Source organism: Dreissena polymorpha, chromosome 3, assembly GCF_020536995.1.
Source record: "Dreissena polymorpha isolate Duluth1 chromosome 3, UMN_Dpol_1.0, whole genome shotgun sequence".
Classification (NCBI taxonomy): Eukaryota; Metazoa; Mollusca; class Bivalvia; order Myida; family Dreissenidae; genus Dreissena; species Dreissena polymorpha.
The window spans coordinates 63508102-63529478 of record NC_068357.1 but is presented as its reverse complement, the minus strand read 5'-3'; the positions used below and the strand labels follow the sequence as shown (position 1 = coordinate 63529478).

Genomic DNA, 21377 nt, shown 5'->3' with positions numbered 1-21377 from the left:
TTTTGAAGGACACATGTCCTGGAGCAGGAGGAGAAATGAGCGAGACTGGCTGGTCTAATTCGATAACTTTCCAAAATTATTTAGATAACCATTTCCTCAAGTTCGTTAACACTGCTGAAGGCCAGAATCACCTTGTTATTTTTGATGGACACACATCACATGTCTCATTATCACTAACAAATTGGGGAAAAGAACATGGAATTGTATTTTACATTCTGCCACCTCATACTTCACATGTGTCACAGCCTTTAGATGTAGCTTGCTTTGGACCAATGAAGTCAATCTTCAATCATGAATGCCAAACATTTATCAGAGAACATCCTGGATGGATCATAAATCGATATATTGTTGGTGAATTATCTTTCAAAGCATACCTAAAAGCTTTATCTCCCAACAATCTAATAAGCGCATTCAGAAAAACAGGCATTTTCCCCCTTTGTTGGAAAGAAATTAGTTAAAAGAAAGTGATGCCTGTTATTTATGCAGCCATGGAAAAAACTATGCAAGAAACTGGAAATAACTGGAAACAAGTCCTTATGAAACAAGTACTGAACAGTTCCTTGAAAGTAAAAAAATAGTGGCTGTTAAAGCTGCCACCTCAAAGAAAAGAAAAATTTTACCATCTGCCATAATAGGAAATCTTTCTTCTGCTAAAAATGCAAAAATCATAGCAGCTAAGCAAGTAAAATCAAAGAAATCCCTTTTCAATCAACAGTTGCCACGTCCAAGTTGTTCAAAAGAGAACGCCTTACCTATAAGTCCCAGCATAAGTGATTTATCTACATATGAAGATGAGGAGGGGAATTTTTGCTGCATTTGTGACAAGAGAATGCCATCTTCTGTAAACCTGGCTTTTGTTGTGGAGTTTGCACAATGGGCACAGTGTGATAAATGCTCTCATTGGACTCATCTCAAATACTGTACAAAAATAAGAGTTGTAAGGCGTGAGTCTGCTTTTCTTTGTCCGCATTGTGATCCAGAAACAACAATCTAAATTTATCAACTTCAGTTGTTCAGCTTTAGGACATTTTTCGTTGGATTCGTTTACTTTAAGTTGATTAATTGTTCAATTATCATTTTCTAACAATAGATGAGTGCCAAATAATTTCTATATCTTCAGAGGAATAACACAAACTTATTATTTTGTTGTAAAAAGCAAACAATTTTAGTTCATAATAATGACTTTAAATATTTATAAACAAACAGTTACCCTTTCAAGACAGTGTTTACAAGAGATCAAGCTCCCAGGGCGATTTTTATAAATGCACCGGTTACTCGTACAAGTGACCTTACAACTTCACTTTTGCAGACATGTAAATGGAGCCGTTTTACATGCATTTATTGCCATTTTCTTCAATATTTGGATTATGGACGATGATTATCGATTGATAATATACAAATAAAGTGCAAGTAAGCAGTTGCAATATAATTTCAATAACTTTTGTAATCGATTAATATTAAGACCACCGGTAACTGGTTCAAGCAGCCTACTCTTTTTTGATGGGAATGGCCATTGGGGAATAAGTTCGGCCCCAGAATTCATTATTGCCATAAAAAACACTGGAGACATATGTTTTTTCCATATGAAATTTCCCTTTGTCAGAAAGAACGTTGAGCTGTATGCATACATGCCATACGTCCCAGATTGTCCGGGACAGTCCCGGAAATGAATAACTTGTCCAGCTGTCCTGGAAATCTGTCAAATGTCCCGGAATTTACAAAATCCATATATACATGTACCTTATCTTAGGCTTAACTGCACCTCGAATTTGTGTATATCTGCAGCGTCTCCATGACAATGCCTACCCGAATAGGCAGACTACGCTACGTGTCAAAATCGATCAATTAACAGGGGTCCTGTTATCATATCGATTGTCTCACGTTCGCGGTCAAACCGAAAAGGCGGCATTGTTTAATGTGGTTGTTAATTGACTTTAATCTACTACGTCATTATTTCCCGCTGTGTAAGGGCAAAGGATAGTTGTTAACACATCTGAAGTCCAACATCGCTGAGTAAAAAATTAAAAGCAGTTTATGTTCGCACGTTTAACCGACAAAGAAGTCGAGTAAAAAAGCAAGCATATAAAAACGTCATCCTCACTAGGTTTATTATTGTCTTGTTCTAAACCTCTAGTAAACATAACGTTAAAAATAATAAGTGCATTTGAATTGCGTTCGCCATGTCAAAACTTTTTATTTATAAATGTTATAAATGAATAATGGCGTATCAACAACTACACGTTACACACCGGTCTTAATAACAATAATGCAGTGACGTCACCATCTATGTTTAGAACGCTTACACTGAAAACATGTGGCTTGTATCTAGTAACGGAAGTAGTAATGTTTAATTTGACATTAATAGATTAAGTGTATTTCGGATAGGCTTTCGAACTTATGCAATTAACGATGCGAAACAAAAAAAACGTACCAAAAATGCATATGTCTATAAATATCGCTATATTTTATACATGTCCCGGAAAATCGGCAAAAGTCCCGGACAATTTAACTCAATGTCCCGGAATTGGTCTGAAAAATTATGGCATGTATGGCTGTATGTGTATACTCATTAAAAAAAATTATACTGTCAGACTGATGGGTTTCTTGTTGTCTTTTGTGATAAATACCAAACAAAATGTGCCATTTAGTGATCAGATTTTTGTTTCTATACCATTAGTTATGGAAAAGGCAGCCATTTAAATTAATGAGTCTCTTTTGCAGTAAAAAGTTGTTAACATATTTTTATGGCAACGAATGAACAATAATTGGATCTATTAATTTAGTGTTTTCTAACCTCCATATTTTAGCCTATTAACATTATACTAAAACAGACACTTGACAGTTAAGCACTACCCCTGTTTCAGATCTCCAACGAATGTTTCTATTCTTTCTTGTAGGTCTTGGTCCCTTTTGTCGCTGTCAGTTGGCATTTTATTTTGATTTCGTTTCTTACGAAACTATTTGCAATATGTTTCACAGAGTGGTGTCCCCTAGTAAAAATATATGTTGAAGATGTAATCGTCGCAAAACGGTAAACATACACTACATGTATTTTATTATTGAAATAGATTCTTTGATTTCTTCTTTCAGAAAATAAATTGTATACTTAAATTGGAAAAGTTATGGGAATTAGTTTAAATAATACTCCTTTATACATACATGCATACATACATAGTTGAGTCTGGTAGAAGGATTACTCCTGTGACACCAGCACTAGGTTTTCGTCACCGTCAGTTTATAAGACAATCTGCCCTGCAATACCCCAGCCCCTGGGCATATACGTCACTATTTACTAGTTGTAACTAGTGAAAACATACAGTATGCTAGTATCATATGTTCTTCTGAACTTTTAACAAGTACACATAAGATTAACTTCATCGGAACTTACTTAGGCATAGTGAACTGTAACCATATGTGTGCAAACAAATATACTTGACATGTACCGATAACGAGATTCATCTGACTATATAATTCGTTGAGTTAATGTGAAGCACGGATATATTAACGTACATTTAAGGCAGGTCGTCAGGTTTCGCCATACTCGCCAGTTAGTTTTACTAACGTTTTAAAGTTCTGAATTTTGACCTCTAAAGCTATGGTTAAAATCGGCGTAATTGGAGCAGGAGTGATCGGGTTGTCGTCTGCATTGCGCGTGCTCGAGCGGTTTCCAAACGCTGATGTCACTGTGATCGCGGCCCAATTCTCGCCTGACACAACAACCAACGTATCAGGAGGTTTCTGGGAGCCTCACCTTCTGGGAGAGACACCCGAGAGCGATATCAGGTACGAACACACACCTACTTGTAAACGGCTATATCACCTTCATGGCAATATGATTAGAATTAAGCTCAACACCAGTAGGACACACTGACGTTTTACAATAGTAAACCCATCACAGCGGTTACCCGGTACCTTATTTTTACACTGACCTCAGACGACACATGCATACACATATCCAGATTGGACGGATGTCAATAGTGTCACGATTTCTTATTGAAGAATCTGTACGATTCTGAACATCAACGGACTAAATCTGTAATGTGCAGTCAAACATACTTAACACATAACTCTTTACAGGTACATAAATAGCTCAAACGTTTGCACAACAAACATATTCTGGCAGAGACTTACTTATTTTAATTAATTACTATGATAAAACCAATTATATTTGTAGTTCAAATCGCCATTTCGGCTAAGCATGTTCATCCATAAATTGGTTACGTATACATACCACAATAAATACCGAGTTGAAATGAGTTCAGGATAAGGCCTCATTAATTAACCCGCAGTTGTGTATACGGAATGGTAGATGTATGTTGGTTAATTGGGAAAACGGTATACATTTGTCATCCAAACTCATGGGATACATATGGCTTTTTTCGTTAAAATAAACTCATGCGCGACACTTTTTGATGAAACCAATGAAAATTATATATATATATATATATATATATATATATATATATATATATATATATATATATATATATATATATATATATATATATATATATTAATAATATAAAAAAAATAAAAGGTGAAATTTCTGATAGCGACAAATATTCGGAAGTTACCGACGACAAAACAAAATCAGTGCAAAACAAGGTAAAAAAGGTGGTAGACAACCTGTACAAAAGAGGTTCCATAGACAGTGATCTATGACAATACATGACAGGGTACGATGGCACTTCCGGTAAGCTTCAAGGGAACACGAAGTTACATAAGCCAGGAATGCCGTTACGCACCATTGTGAATGGTAGAAGCCACCCGACAGAGAAAATGGCGGAAATTGTTGAGAACCAGTTGCGAAGCCATGTGACGTCACTTCCGTCGTTTGTAAGAGACACTATGGACTTCTTAAACAAAATACATAAAGTGAAACAACCTCTTCCGGAAGGTACACTAATATTCTGTTTAGATGTGAAGGCCCTGTATCCAAGTGTCCCGAGAGATGAGGCCCGTGCTGCTGCTATAGAGGCTTTAAACAGGCGAACGGACCCGGAAATTCCTACAGAGGACGTCATCGTGATGATGGACACTGTGTTGGAAAGCAACACCTCCATCAACGACAAACACTTTATACAGACGGAAGAGACGGCCGTTGGCTCACGCCTCGGGCTGAACTTTGCATCAACCTATATGGGTGCTTGGGAAGAGGAACTGTTCCGGCGGTCAGATAAGCAACCGCTCGCATACTTCCGGTTTGTGGATGATGTGTTGGGCTTATGGACGCATGGTATCGAAGCACTTAAAACTTTCCACACACAAGGAAATGAAATCAACCCTCGCATTAAACTCGAGCTCCGCAATTCTTCTGAAAATTAGAGTTCCTGGACACGGTGACATCAATACGGAACGGGCGCCTTCAAACCGACCTATATACTAAGCCTACCGATAAACACCTGTACCTGCCCAGGGATTCTTCGCACCCGGGGTCTACAAAAAGCGATACCATATGGTCTCGGTGTGCGTGCGGAAAGAATTTGTTCAGAGGAGGTTGCCTACCGGAAGCACAGACAGGCGACGAAAACACAGCTCGTGAACCGTGGATATGACGGGGCGTTTGTGGAGACCGAATTAATAAAGGTCGACAATTAAAAGAGACAGGACCTTTTACGCGAAAAGACAAACTCGGAGCGTAATACGAGGATTACGTTTTCGCGCGCACTATGAAAGAAGTGTTCCCTGAGCCCCCATTAGTAGCTTTCAGAAGGGATTGCAACCTGCAAGACATCCTAGTGCACAAAACACACAATAGGATGTTTTTCCGGAGGTCCAATATGAGCGGGCCCTGTGGGGCGCAGAGGTGCGCCATTTGCCCGAACATGATAAAGGCGGACTATTTCACAGATCCCAGCGGCAGGAAGTACAGCGCGAGGAACAATGTGGATTGCAAATAATCCAATGTTGTGTACGCGGTCAACTGTCGCTGTGGCAGGTTCGTGTATTTGGGAGAGACCGGCGACATCTATTGAATCTGTCGCGTATTCGCACAAAGCACAGTGGCCCGGTAGCTGAACATTTCTAGACAGACGGACACTCCATGAATGATTTCCAAGTAATGTCACTCGAAAAACTCAGCGGGTCGGACGAGTACCGCAAAACCACGGAGCAATTGTGGAAGGCAAAACTAAGGACATACCGACAATATGGTATTAACGTGCAGAAATAAACAGTCATGAAAGGGCGCCAAAACAACGTTGACGCCGGAAACGCACAGCGTCATATCCGTACATAAATGGAACATCATGAAATAAAAAAATGGCCGCTGATGAAGACCGTGAAGTCGAAAACTTCGGCATAAAATAAATACAGCGTTTTTGTATATATATATATATATATATATATATATATATATATATATATATATATATATATATATATATATATATATATATATACATATTTTCTATTACTTGTGTAATGTATACCGTGGGCGTAGCGCAAAACGGTTGTAACTCCATTTTTGGAAATTTTACAGGAGAGACAAAAAACTGCCCAATTTTTTGAAAATTTCTTGCTGGATTTTATTTAAAAAGCATATATTTGGTTAGTTCCAAGCAGTGTTAAAACATTAATTTCCAATCTGTAGAATAATTATGGAAAGAGATATTTGAACATGTTCAAGTTACAACCATTTTCAACCTGAAATTTTGGAAAATTTCATTTATTATTTTTATGCAATAGGGAAGTAACTCAAGTTACAACTGTTTTCCATTTTTAATTTGGGCAGATTTTAACATTTATTTGTGTGTTAAATGGAAGTTTCTCATCATATACTCTTTATTCTTCATCTTTAGTAAAAGAAAGCAAAACTTATTAGTTACCATAAACTTTCAACAATCATAAAACACTTTTTGAACAAATACAATCATTTTAGTATGGTGTATAAAATGTATTCATAATTATTCCACACATTATTGATATACGTTTTTTTATAATATAATTTGTTGTTTACTTAAATAAATTAAATTAAATGAGATCTTTAAACGATTTTTTAATCATCTTAAACTATTCTAGAGATCTACATGATCAACTAAGATTCAAACTTTGAGGTATTTATTTTATCCTTTATTATACATTACGGAAAAAGTTTGTGATTTTATACTGCAGTCTCGACAAATGCAATTAAAGAAGCGATAAATAATATTTCCAGTATTAAAAGATTTTTACTCAAGCCAACTTAATTAATTAATTAACTTATTTCCTGCCGTTCATGTACATCATTTTTCTATAATGCTTATATATAATACTATAATTAATTATAAAGAATATACTTATTTTTTCACGGTTCATTCACTTGATTTTTTAATAAATAAAAAGGAATTTAACACTATGTTGAACATAGGTAAATTAATAAAATTAACAATAAAGAAAGTTCTAGAACAAGTTAATTTTGTTTCAAAAAGGTAGAATTGAGATTTGGAAAATAGAATTGAGACTTCTAAGTATGTACTTGTATTCAAACATATTTTAGCATCACAATAATTCCCGTGTTACTTTGTTCAATTTGGTCTGCAGTTATTTAACATAAAAGAATTAATAGCTAAAGATATGATACCATAAACGCTTTAACTGGGTATAACAGCAAAAGTAAGATCCTTCATCAACATGACTTGTCAGACTGTTACAATTATACCACTATGTGGCATGTCAGACTGTGACAATGGTACCGGTATGTATTATGTTAGACTGTGACAATAGTACCAATATTAAGCATGGCAGACTGTGACAATTATATCAGTACATAGCATGTGAGACATCAGTACATAGCATGTGAGACTAAGACAATGGTACCAGTACATAGCATCTGAGACTGTGACAATGGTATTGGTACGAAGAATCTGAGACTGTGACAATGGTACCACTATATATCTTGTCAGACTTTGAAAATTATACAGTAGGTAGCATCATTGCTGCATGTGAGACTGTAACAAAGGTACCACTATGTAGCGTGTCAGACTGTAACAATTATACCAGTACATAGCATGCTAGACTGTGACAATATAACCAGTATGTAGCATGTCAGACTGTAGCAATGGTACCATTACGTAGCATCTGCGACTGTGACAATGGTACCAGTATGTGGCATTTCAGACTGTGACAATAGTACCAGTACATAGCATTTCAGACTGTGACAATGGTACCAGTATGTATTATGTTAGACTGTGACAATGGTACCAATATGTAGCATGTCAGACTGTGACAATTTAACCAGTACGTAGCATGTGAGACTGAGACAATGGTACCAGTACGTAGCATCTGTTACATATCATAGCAACATGATAGACTGTGACAATGGTATCAGTATGTAGCATGTCAGACTGTTACAATGGTACCAGTATGAATCATATGCAACTGTGACAATGGTACCAGTATCTAGCATGTCGGACTTTGACAATGGTACCCAGGACTACGTGGCTTGTCAGACGGTGAAAATTCTACTAGTATGTAGCATGTGAGACTGTGACAATGGTACCACTACGTAGCTTGTCAGACTGTTACAATTATACCAGTATATGACATGCTAAACTGTGACAATAGTACCAGTATGTAGCATGTGAGACTGTTACAATGGTACCAGAACGTAGCATCTGCGACTGTGACAAAAGTACCAGTACGTAGCATGTCAGACTTTGACAATGGTTCCAGTATGTAGCTTGTCATACTGTGACAATTATATCCTCATGTTGCATGTGAGACTGTGACAAATTGGTACCAGTATGTAGCAAGTCAGACTGTTATAATTATACTAGTATGGAGCATGTGCGGCTGTGGCAATCATACCACTACGTAGCTTGTCAGGCTGTGAAAATTATACCAGTGGCTAGCATGTGAGACTGTGACAATGGTATCACTACGTAGCTTGTCAGACTGTTACAATAATACCAGTACATAGGCTTTTAGCATGCTTGACTGTGACAATGTAACCAGTATGTAACATGTCAGACTGTTACAAGGGTACCAGTTCGTAGCATCTGCAACTGTGACAATGGTACCAGTATGTAGCATGTCAGACTGTGACAATGGTACCAGTATGTAGCAAGTCAGACTGTTATAATTATATCAGTATGGAGCATGTGCGACTGTGGCAATGATACCACTACGTAGCTTGTCTGACTGTGAAAATTATACCAGGGCTAGCATGTGAGACTGTGACAATGGTATCACTACGTAGCTTGTCAGACTGTTACAATTATACCAGTACATGGCATGCTAGACTGTGACAATAGTACCAGTATGTTGCATGTGAGACTGTTACAATGGTACCAGAACGTAGCATCTGCGACTGTGACAATGGTACCAGTGCGTAGCATGTCAGACTGTGACAATGGTACCAGTAAGAAGCTTGTCATACTGTGACAATTATACCGGTATGTAGCATGTGAGACTGTGACAACGTACCATGCAGTGTGTAGCATCTGAGACCGTGACAATGGTACCAGTACATAGCATGTCAGACTGTTACAATTAAACCTGTACGCATGTCAGATGGGGACAATGGTACCAGTATATAGAATGTCAGACTTAGGCAATTGTACCAGTAAATAGCATGTCAGACTGAGACAATAATACCAGTTCGTAGCAATTTAGACTGAGACAATGGTACCAGTGTGTAGCATGTCAGACTGAGACAATTATAATAATGATGCTCAAAAGGTAGGGAAAAGATCAATCGCATTTTGTTCTAGTTTCTGTCTTATCATTTTTCTTATATCACAATTATATTTGAATAGTTTGTATTTGAATTCAGAAAGAGGATTTAAGTTCATTATTTTTTTAATTAAAATGAGCTGATAAGATAAACATGTTTTGACTTTAACTCAATATTGAATTATAATAATTACAATACGAATATTAAATGATTTAAGAAAGATGTAAAGGTAATTATGTATGTTCTTGTGAATTAAAAAAAAATAAAACAACCTTTAGAATGTCAAGGCCCACATGGCAAGCAAATCAAACAGTGATGTCATAATTATGATGTCATAAACTAAAGATGTAAAGATGAGTTACTTCCCTACCAACATTGTACACTTTGTAATTTTTTGTGCTCAAAGGTTGTAACTTGAGATACAACTGTTTTGCATAACAAAAATTATCCAAAATTAAATACAACCATAAGCCAAATACATGTTTTCATGGGTAAATTTTCAGAATATAATCTTAATATCGATTAAGTATGTGTAAAGTAAAAAAAAAAACTCGAAAAATGAAAAAATATGATTTTTGGTAAAAATGTGAGTTACAACCGTTTTGCGCTAAGCCCACGATATATGATACTGTCAGAATAATGTACCTTGTATTTGGATTGTCTTACAACCCACCACCATGAACTACATATTCATGTGTTCGCTTTTAAGCTTTGATAAGGTTGACAAAATTCCAATCATATTTTAAATAAGAACGCGATAAGAAAAGTATTAATCCTTGAACGCTATTTTGTTCCGCTTTGGGCGACTCGACTGTACATATATTATTTGTTGCTTTAGCACGACATTTATTCAGTTTTTTTTTGTAACGGTACTTTGATTTCGCATTTGTATATAGATCTTAATGTATGAACATTTGAGTTTACTCGTGTCTGTTTAGAGTATGGAGCGGAAAGACGTTCGAGCACATGCAGGGTTTGGCCGACAGTGAACATGCGCGGGCCACCGGGGCAACCATGGTTTCCGGTTACAGAATGACTGAGGCTGAAGAACCGGTATTTGAGTGAACCCCAGGCGATGCGGGCTGTACATTATTATACTTAATCATGATTGAAAACTTTTGTATAGAAACTTGCGTTGTTTGTAAGCACGTGTGTGATAAGTAAATATTTTAATAAGCATGTACTCAAAAGACTCTAAATAATGAAATCAGACACGTATTAATCTTTTTTGCTTATGTTGATGTGTACTCATTCATTATATGGATAAAGTCGCTCAATTGCCAATAAGCTAATTTAAAAAGTAGTTACATAACAATAAAACGCAGTAAATTAAGTTTAAAAGCAGATAATGTAAGAATGGATATAATTTCCACATAATATTTGCTAAGATGTATATGTACGCCGAATATTCGTATAAGTGCGGTTTATTTATAAACAATATGCGGCATCAGATTTCAAAAAGGTGGTTTCAAAACCGATCAGCAACCCAGCATCGAAAGTTATTTCGTAAAAAGCGCATGTTCCTATTTTTGCAACAACTACGTTGTTTGAGTCCACTAATTTTATATTAACCTATACATTACATTAAATTATATATTATTAGGCTTAGTAAAATATATTCCTTTGTTTCATATTACAGGTGCCATTTTGGAAAGATCTAGTTTTGAACTTCCGGGAGATGACTGAAGACGAACTCAAACCTTACCACCCTATGACGTAAGTGACGTTGCAGATAAAATGAGACGCACTCTGAGAAAAGGGGGTTTAATGTATGTGCGTAACGTGTCGTCCTAGATTAGCCTGTTCAGGTTGCACAGGCTAATAGGGGACAACACTTTCCACTGCAATTGTATTTTTCGTTTACAGAAAGACTCTTCTTGACGAAAATCCAGTTTTGCGGAAAGTGTCGTCCTTGATAAGCATGCACGGACTGCTCGGGCTTATATGAGACGACACTTTACGCTAATATGAGACGACACTTTACGCTAATATGAGACGACACTTTACGCTAATATGAGACGACACTTTACACTAACATGAGACGACACTTTACGCTTATATGAGACGACACTTTACGCTAATATGAGACGACACTTTACACTCATGCATTACACCCCCCTTTCTCACAACGCGTCTCAAATGTATGTGGATATATATATATATATATATATATATATATATATATATATATATATATATATATATATATATATATAGCACTTATAGCACATACTTGTTACTCGATTATTTGTAACTTTCAAATGCACTGCAATAATATGTAAAATGATCATTTTCTCACAAACGTATAAACGAAAATGAAATTATACATGTATTCCACACGTGTTTAATGTTTCTTGGCATAAATCATAACGCAGAAGTTTACAACAAGTTGCAATTTAAGAAGAAACTACAGGGTCTTTAAAAATCAGAAATCAATCACAGACCAGAAGCTGTTTATAAAATTCCGTCCATAGGCAGACGTGGAAGAGGCAGTGCGTAGTCTTACGGCAGGAAAATCTCCGGGGCTGGACAACGTCCCTTCCGAGCTGTTAAAACATGGAGAAGAGGCTTGGAGTAGAAGAAGTGACACAAGAAGTGTATCTCATCACTTGTCATCGCCCCTTCCCCCCCTACCGACCGAAAAAAGGCATCTTCACGTTGTGTGAGAATTACCCCACCATCAGCCTCATCGTTCATCCCAGCGAAGTCATGCTACGCATGATCCTAACCTGATGAAAAGTAAAGCCGAGGAACAGGCTCGATTCAGAGCTGGGCGGCGTACAGAGGAATATATCTGCAACTGCAGAGTCATAAATGAGAAACACATGCAGCACCATATTGAGCTGTTCTACAACTTCATCGACTTTAAGAAAGCTTTCAACCGCGTGTGGCATGATGGCCTTTGGTGTGTTATGATAGGATTCAACATTGACGAAGGGCTGGTGTAAGTCATCTTAGAACTCTACGGTAACGTCAGCAGCGCAGTACTTCTCAATTGATAGCAGGGGGACTTTTGCCGTACATCACTGAGCGTCTATCAGGGATGTCTGCGTTCTCCCGTCCTGTTGAACATTTTCCTTGAGAAGATCATGCAGGAGACTCTCCATGACCACCTCGCCTCTATCTCCATCGGCGGAAGACTTAAGATTCGCTGATGACATTGACCTCATGGGTGGCACCAGCAGTGAACTTAAATTCTCACCAACATACTCTATGAAAGCTTACAGGATGGAAGTCTGCACGAAGAAATCGAAGATCATGGTAAACAGCACAACCAACACAAGTTCAAACATCACCACGAATGGAGAGAAGCTTGAAGAAGTGACCAGCTTCAAGTACTTCGGAGCAAATCTGTACAAGGATGGTACTAGTACCGCTGAGGTTCGAATAAGAATTGTCACTGCGACCGCAACGATGGCCAGACTGAGCAGGTTGTGAACAAGCAGTTTCATTAGCTACCCCACTAAGTACAGGTTCTTCGAGTCCCTCGCAGTCTCCATCCTACTGTACGGCTGCGAGACATGGACGCTTCACGCGGAAACAGAACGCAGGATACAGGCATTTGAACACAAATGTCTCAGATGACTGTTCTGCATCTACAACACGGAGCACAAGACCAACGAGTACGTCCGGACCATGACTGCTGTACTTGTTGGCCCACAAGAGCCCGTACTTGCGATCGTCCAACGAAGAAAGCTGGCTTGGTTTGGACACGTCACCATGCACAACTCTCTGTGTAAGACTGTTCTCCAGGGCTCGCTAGAGGGAGGTCGCCGTCGAGGCCGCGTGACGAACAGCTGAATTGACTATGCGAAAGAGTCATCCTTTCCCATGGATGAATTACTCTCAGCAGCACACAACAAACCTGACTGGAGGAGGATTTCTGTATCGTTGTCTCTAATTTCACACAACGGCCAGATCGGTCAAGGGTATTCATGATGATGATGATGATGATGATGATGGTGATGATGATGATGATGGTGGTGGTGGTGGTGGTGGTGGTGGTGGTGATGATGATGATGATGATGATGATGATGATGATGATGATGATGATGATGATGATGATGATGATGCATTAAGAGCAGTTTTCACAGGCTTAATGTGTTTAATTTACCGTTTTAGGAAAGGCTCTTTTTTCACCACTGTGATGCTAGACCCCGCACTCTACCTGCAGTGGCTGAAAACAAGGTATATTTGAAAGACGTATGTTTAATATCCAGCACTATCTTTCCGTTTGTTCGTTTGGATTTTGGATTCCATGTTTTGTATTCCCCAAGCACTTAAAAATACCGTTTCGTTATAAGTACAAAATTTACTTATAAAATTAAATTGAAATTTTATACATATGGTAGTAAAACAAGACCCATGCGAGTATAAGAATTGAATGTATCAGTACAGTGCTTATTGACGTATTGACACGCTCGTCTGTACGCCTCATTCTCAGGTTTCAGGAACGCGGTGGGCGTCTACTGCAGCGACGTCTGAGCAGTTTACACGAGGTATCATTATAATTATCTGGGATATTCGAGCATGAGCTCCATGAATATCACTTATTAACGAGATAGTTGTTTTACGGTCAAACTTGTCTAAACAAATGAGACGTTTAACACGAATTCATTTTTATCCTTTTTGTAGACAGAGATCTATGTAGTTAAATTCGTTTGAGCATGTTAAAAACCTATATAAATATTGTATATTAAACTAAGCCTATAAGCCAAGGAATTAATTGGTAATGCTACGAATAGACTGCGTTTGCTGTAAATATGTAGAATATTGTATTACCTTTACGGATCCATATGTATTGCTTATTTCTTCGAACACTCTCAAAAAGATTGCCTGATCTTTATGAAACTTTAAAGTACTAATGTGTTATTTTACCTAATTGTTTTGCCATAATTGTGTTCTTAACTTGCTGGTATTCCTGTCATTTTAGTTGTTGTCTGACGCGTATGACGTCATTATCAACTGTACCGGAACAGGTGCGCGGGAGTTGCTAGGTGACGACAAGGTGCAGGCGGTGCGAGGTCAGGTCATGAGGGTAAGATGAATGTGTGCTTCGAAGTGTATGAGGTCCTTCCACGCTAGAGACTGCACTATGTGAGCACCAGGATTGTGTCTCAGCACTCCTACCTAATTTACTTTCTAGACTCGCGAGTTTTTTTTTAAGTATAACCCATGTTTCCATCTATTTAATTTTTACTGAAATATTGTTAATTTTGGTGAGTTTTTGAACTGGTTTTGGTGGAAGTCAGCCAGATTACCCAGAAAAAACTGTCCGTTATGGTGACTACCAACCAAGTTTACGTGCGCCGGGAGTGGGGATTGAACCCGGGTCGCCCAGGTGAGGTAAGCATAATTGTTGATCGGCAGACATTTATAACTTATAAGGGAGATAACTGGTGCGAGGAGTTCGTATCAGTGTCCTCCGGTGTGAACTTACATGTAGAAGCATTGTAAATGTAAACACCTAATTCAGAAATGGATGCAACATACACTTGATTTTTGCACGTTGCGGTATAGATAAACGCAATTAAACACCTGGGTTTACATGCACAAAACGTCTAAGATAAATTTCTGTACTCAGTTTATGTACACGTAAAAGACGTTTTAATCGAAATGTTACAAACTACAAATACTATTTAAAAATTCTTAAATGCTTAACACTTTTGACACTTTTCTTAAAAGAATTCACTGTGTTTTGTTAAAATTTATTTTTGAAAACAGACTCAAATAAACCCAAAGTTAAGCTATCCACTAGGAGCTGGTATCAAACAACTCAGTTCATAATGAAATTTTCAGGTATATGCACCTTGGCTGAAAATGCATATCTCGTTCGAATTCGCCGATGGGACCGAGGGATATGTGCTGCCGGGGTATGGCATACCAAGAATATTAAGTTTGTCAGTGTATTCATGTCATCAAACACCTTTTTGTATTTTCACAGGCCGAGGCGTCGTGGGTAAGGCATTTTGTGATCTGCGTTGGAAAAGATCATCTGGCATACGTTTTACCGTCGTTAGTATTTATAGTTGAAATATATTATTTCGGCATAATTTATTGATTATAAATCAATAATAATCAATCATCAATTATTCTTTTTTTAATAAAAAGCGCGTTTAAAATGTATATAGTATGTTATAACAGAGGTATAACTATTAACTACTCGGGTACGACTTTATTGCAACGGTATTTTCGAGTGGAAATGATGAATTTAAAAGAATCGCATATTTTTCTTTGGTGATTTGAAACCACTACGGATCGCCGTATCTTTGTCCCGCGTTTTCACTTGAAATACATGATGCAAGCTCGTAATTATGTGAAGTGCGTTTACTTTTGTATGCAGTACACAATTTAAATAAGTGTCAGAGTCTGAGATCACGTTTTAGAGTGCTTCTCGTTTAATTCCATGATTTAAATTTCCATTCTTAACATAACGATAATCAATTCAGGCTTTTACAATTAGCCATTTAACTCCAATATTTGAAGGTCTTAATCATCCATGTTTATGCCCCCGGCACGGTGGCATATAGCAGTTGAACTGTCCGTCAGTCAGTCAGTCAGTCAGTCAGTCAGTCAGTCAGTCTGTCCGTCCGTCCGAAAACTTTAACATTGGCCATAACTTGTGCATCATTGAATATAGCAACTTGATATTTGGCATGCATGTGTATCTCATGAAGCTTCATATTTTGAGTGTTGAAAGGTCAAGGTCAACCTTCAAGGTCAAAAGTCAAAAAATACAATCCAAGGGAAGTAATAAGCTTTAAAAGGGAGATAATTTCTAAACCTTCCAAATGATAAATTGAAATTTTATTTCAAAGCGGCGCAATAGGGGACATTGTGTTTCTGACAAACACTTCTCTTGTTGTAAACTACTAGACTCACGAAAGTTGGGACGAACAAAGTATTATAGCTTCAATTTGCAGCTGAATTTTCTGAAAGTCATTCGATTTGTACAAGGTCTTGTTCTGTGGTGTGAAGCCGGAGTACACGGAGGAAACCCCATCTGTCTGGTATGGTGACCAACAACCAAGCCTACATGCACCAAGAGTGGGGATTGAACCCGGGTCGCCTAGATGAGAAGCGCGTGAACCAACAACTGCTCTAAATTGACAGCTGTTATTATCAACTTATCCAACATATCAAGTTTAAAGTGTCCATTAACCGGAGTACTGACTTGTCGAGGCGCTCATTGCAACACATAGGAAAAGTAATCGAAAATAATGACTTCACTAAAGCTCTTGGTTTTTCGGAATGAAAGACCATTTAAAACGGGAATCAAGTTATAGGCAATCAATTACAAACTTATGATAATGTTTACTGTTTCTTACTGTTTAGGGAATTTATTACTACATTTATTCTTATATATGCTGTTAGTGATTTAACACTTATATGAGAAAACTATTTAAAAAAAAAAAGTATTGACAAATTAGTTTACTGCCTCAACCGTCTGTTTTTCCTTATTCGAAAACGCGATTGGTTAGTAAAGATCGAAGTGACGCTGAAGGAAGAATCGTTGGAATAAGATCTTCTTACAAAACAATTCATATACATCTTAAAACCTGACATGATTAAGACCTTCAAATGTTGGTTTATGTTACATGCACTGTTGTAAAGTAACGCACATTATCATATTTAGTTAACTTATGTTCCTTTTTTTTCAATGCGTATTTTTTAAAGCAAGAATCTGTTATAAATTATTTTTTGTTAAATGTGTGTTTAGGCCTTAGCTTACGCTATATAGCTCTGATGGACAACATTAGAAACAAATTTGACACTTGTTTGTTGATAACATTATCAATGTGTTACTTTTTATTGCATACTCTCTCGAAAAACGCAGTTTAAAGCATGTGCGTGAAGTGTCGTCCCAGATTAGCATTTGCAGCCTGTACAAGCAAATCGGGGACGACACTCCGCCTAAATTCGATTTTTTATAAGAAGAAACTTAATGTGAAATCGTAAAGTGTCGACCCAGATTAGCCTGTGCAGACTGCACTTGCTAATCTGGGACGACGCTTTACGCACGAGCAGTAAACCCCGTTTTCCCAGACAGTGGATCATTTTTTTAATGTCGAACAATCTTACATGCAGAATGAACTACGTGGTGCTAGGCGGTACGCGCCAGGTCGGGGACTGGGACACGCGGGTACGGGCAGTTGATCGGGACCACATCTGGGGCATATGTACCAAGTATATGCCTAGCTTGAAGGTACCACATTTCAAGGAACTTGTGTGATGCGTTTATGTTAAGTTGTAGTATCTGTCCAGCTTGTAGGTATATACGTCCGGGGACGGGGATCGTGTGCATGGTGTGTTATAGAACCTTTCAAGCGTGTATGGACATAATTTCAAGGAAACATGCGTAGTGGGTGTATTGTGTGATTTACGTGTCTTTATTTTATATGCACGAAACGATTTCGCTTTATAGTATTGTTCATAGAATTGAACTAAAACGAACACTGATGAACAGTTAAATAACTAAAATACACTCCGCAAGTTCTTTGTAGAACAATGAGAAAATGAAAATTGAAGATTTAAAATATGTATATAATGTATTGTGTTCATCATAAGTTTTAATGAACAATTATTCATACAAGCTAAAACCAATAAAAAATTCAACAAATTCAACAATTAAGCAAAGGTCATATGACAACACAACTTCATAGATCATCATGAATTACTTGCACAAATGTTTTAAATTGCGTTAAATTTTCTAAAATTAGTAATTTTATATTTATATTTCTAAGTTATATTTATAGTTATAAATATATATAAGTTGCTATGAATTTAGAATTGAAAAATCTGGGAGGCGTAGATTGAACATTTTAAAAACCTTTAAACCTCCAAAAGCGCATTAACGATCGCATGGAATCATAATGCTAATGCGCACACATAGCGCACATGGAGAGCTCACACAACGCCAGCAAAATACAACTGGTGCCAAGGATGGCGGATAACATCTAATGATGGAAAATGTACGTAGTGTATCTATCTTCTTTACGGACCATCATACATCAGATGACTTTCTGTATTTCATTTACCATCGGTATAGTAGTAAATCGTGAGGCTGTTTTATAACAAATAAAAAAGACCGTAATTGTTTATACGTAATACAGCGTGGCTGTATTTATGAATTAGACTTCTTACTATTACTGCTTTTTAAGCAAATTAACATTTCTTATGGACCATTTCCGTCCATAGTATTACATTGCACAAGCGTCTGAGCGAACCTTTCTTGAAATCCTGATTGTTTCGTACATGCAAACGTCATCTGAACATTTTTTTTGTCAATAATGAATATGGGCAGATAGTATAAGTTAGTATATAACCCATGATTATAATAATATCAACAAACGCCCACACACCGTATCTCACAGACGCTTCTACGCAGGTTGTGTTTCACTGTTACAGTCGGCGGAAGTGCAGAGTGATCACGTGGGGTTGAGGCCCAGCCGGACCTCGGTGCGTCTCGAGCTCGAGCGCGTGGCGATGGGCGGGAAACACGTGGTGAGCAAAACTGGACATGGCATTTTAATAAAGAATTTAATTTAGCTACGTTTGTTCTGTCATTTAAGAACGATTTTGAAATTCTTCTTACTAGGTATTAAACCGCGAGGGCGTAATGTGAGTGGTAAAATAGCCATCGATCTGGAAGGTAAACTTTTTGTTTATAAGGAGATAAACAATAATAAGTGTGTTCTTCATCTTTACAAAAATAGGCGAGCATAGATTATGCACCTGTTATGTGGTCAGATGAAACCAGTAAGTAATTGTTGACATGCATGGACATTCTAAATTCTTGATTAAACCGCAGGTGGAAGTAACGTACCCTAGATAGTAAATTATTTTATTTTAGGAGCCCAATATATTCAAAAAAATATATAAAATCATGTTTAATGAAAAAAACGACAAAGAGCCATACAAAAATCCCCACCCTCTGATATTGAAATCATAACAAGGTCATTAACTAGAATTTATCATACCCCTAAAACACGAGCTATCGATTAAGGGGAAAAAACTAAAAAATATTGTTTGAAAGTCTGTCGAAGATTTATTCGGGTGGACCAATGGGCTCGAAATATTGCTTGGTTATCGGCCGATTGTGAGTAAACGGCTGGACAGATTTCTTTGAAGTAAACTTTTTTTTGAAAGGTTGTCCAATTGCCCATAAGAAGACCAAGGGTTGTTTTGGATTAAAGCAATTTTTGACATTTGTGCGGCCCTCGAAGACAGGAATATGATAAATTCAAGTTAATGACCTTGTTATGATTCCAATATCAGAGGGTGGGGAATTGGTTTTCATGGCTCTTTTTCAATTTTTTTCTCATTAAACATGATTTTATATATTTATTTGAATAAACTGGGCTTCTAAAAAAATAAAAATAATGAAATATACTATCCAGGGTACGTTACTTCCACCTGTGGATTAAACGAGCATATTGATACATTTAGATATTAAATTTATACTTTTTATGAAGCAGTGGGACGGGGTGTTTTTGTGGTTATTAATTGTTCATAAGTTATAACGTCAGTAGACAAGCAATCTAACACATTAGAATTTCTGAAATACATACAATTCTGGTTTTAAGGTAGTTTTAAGGTATGTTGAAATTTTAATAATTAATAGTATGATAATTGTTAAAATAAATATCGAAACTTATTTATTTGATCCTTACATTGCCTGTGCTCAAACGATTTTCTTTAGTAATAAATACAACGTAAAATAAAAATAGTTGTATATTTTGCGTATAGTTCCAAAAAGTGCAAGCGCCTATGAAAAAAAAATCAAATTAAGATGACATTAATGCGGTTTAACACAATACAACACATCAAATGTTCTTAAAATATGTAACCTGCATATGTTTGTATAATCCACATACGGTTAGCCTGTGATCCACAACTACGGTCATGGCGGTGGCGGGGTAACGCTTCACTGGGGCTGTGCAGACCACGTGGTCTCTCTCGTCAGTCAAGTGATACCGGCAAACAGCCGGTCGCAGGCAAAGTTGTGACCAGGATGTGACATTGTTTATGTATTTACTGTCGTCGGAAATAACCGCTAGCCTGACCTATTGTATTGGTATTGCCAACATTAAACTCATTCAGTATTACCATTTGAGTTTTATATCAATTTTGTTTCATTTACTAAATGTAAACTTTAACATATAAAAAAAAGAATTTTGATGGAGATTTTGAGAATTCCTTTTATTATATATCCTTACTACGATGGAAAATAACTCTCAAATCTTAAAATAAAGTTTAGAAAAAAGTAGTGTCCGCTTACCGTATTGCCTTTGAAGATATAGTTTAAAATAACAATTTTGTGTTCTTAAAAAATATCATAGTGGATATTTTTAATCTAATTAAGTTGTTGAGTATACTATATAACAATTAGCTAGAGTTATCGTTTTGTATTTGTTGTATATAATAAACATAGTTTTACGATACATAGTGATATTGTTTTTACTGAATTGTTTATATAGAACTACGTTAAATGATCAATGAAATAATGTCCTAGCAACATTGAAACTTAAAAAAATAGGTGAACACTCGAGCAATAATATGGAAATGTCACGAAAGCTTAATCATTGTGCCATTCCAAGACAACACATGCACACACAATTTCAGAATCAATGCAAATTAAGTTATTGAGTGGAAATATTTTGTATATTTTAGAAACAGTGACACCTGAGCACGATCTGACACGCACCCAATTCCAAACTAG

General features: G+C 36.9%; 2 protein-coding genes across 7 annotated transcripts in view; one reads left to right on the top strand and one right to left on the bottom strand.

Annotated features, from left to right (window-relative positions):
- LOC127874460 (translation initiation factor eIF-2B subunit beta-like) overlaps positions 1–3318 on the bottom strand; it is a 23848-nt gene extending 20530 nt beyond the window's left edge. The window contains exon 1 of one of the 3 annotated variants that reach the window (XM_052418810.1): positions 3160–3318. In XM_052418810.1, coding sequence (XP_052274770.1) covers positions 3160–3173 — 14 coding nt within the window. In that variant the 5' untranslated portion in view covers positions 3174–3318. The other 2 variants (XM_052418809.1, XM_052418811.1) reach the window with 2 other exon arrangements.
- Positions 2982–21377, top strand: LOC127874462 (D-aspartate oxidase-like). 4 transcript variants are annotated; one of them, XM_052418813.1, is made up of 11 exons: positions 2982–3031; positions 3594–3783; positions 10594–10708; positions 11295–11371; positions 13778–13843; positions 14100–14154; positions 14589–14693; positions 15455–15528; positions 17744–17861; positions 19064–19159; positions 20539–20924. In XM_052418813.1, exons 2-11 carry the CDS (start codon positions 3596–3598, stop codon positions 20662–20664), a joined length of 1020 nt encoding a protein of 339 aa, XP_052274773.1. In that variant the 5' UTR covers positions 2982–3031; positions 3594–3595; the 3' UTR covers positions 20665–20924. The 4 variants fall into 4 exon arrangements, 3 of the variants coding, with proteins under 3 accessions (XP_052274773.1, XP_052274772.1, XP_052274774.1); XR_008046929.1 differs by lacking the exon at positions 2982–3031 and adding an exon at positions 21329–21377 and having other exon boundaries at positions 3449–3783; positions 20539–20732; XM_052418812.1 differs by lacking the exon at positions 2982–3031 and having other exon boundaries at positions 3450–3783.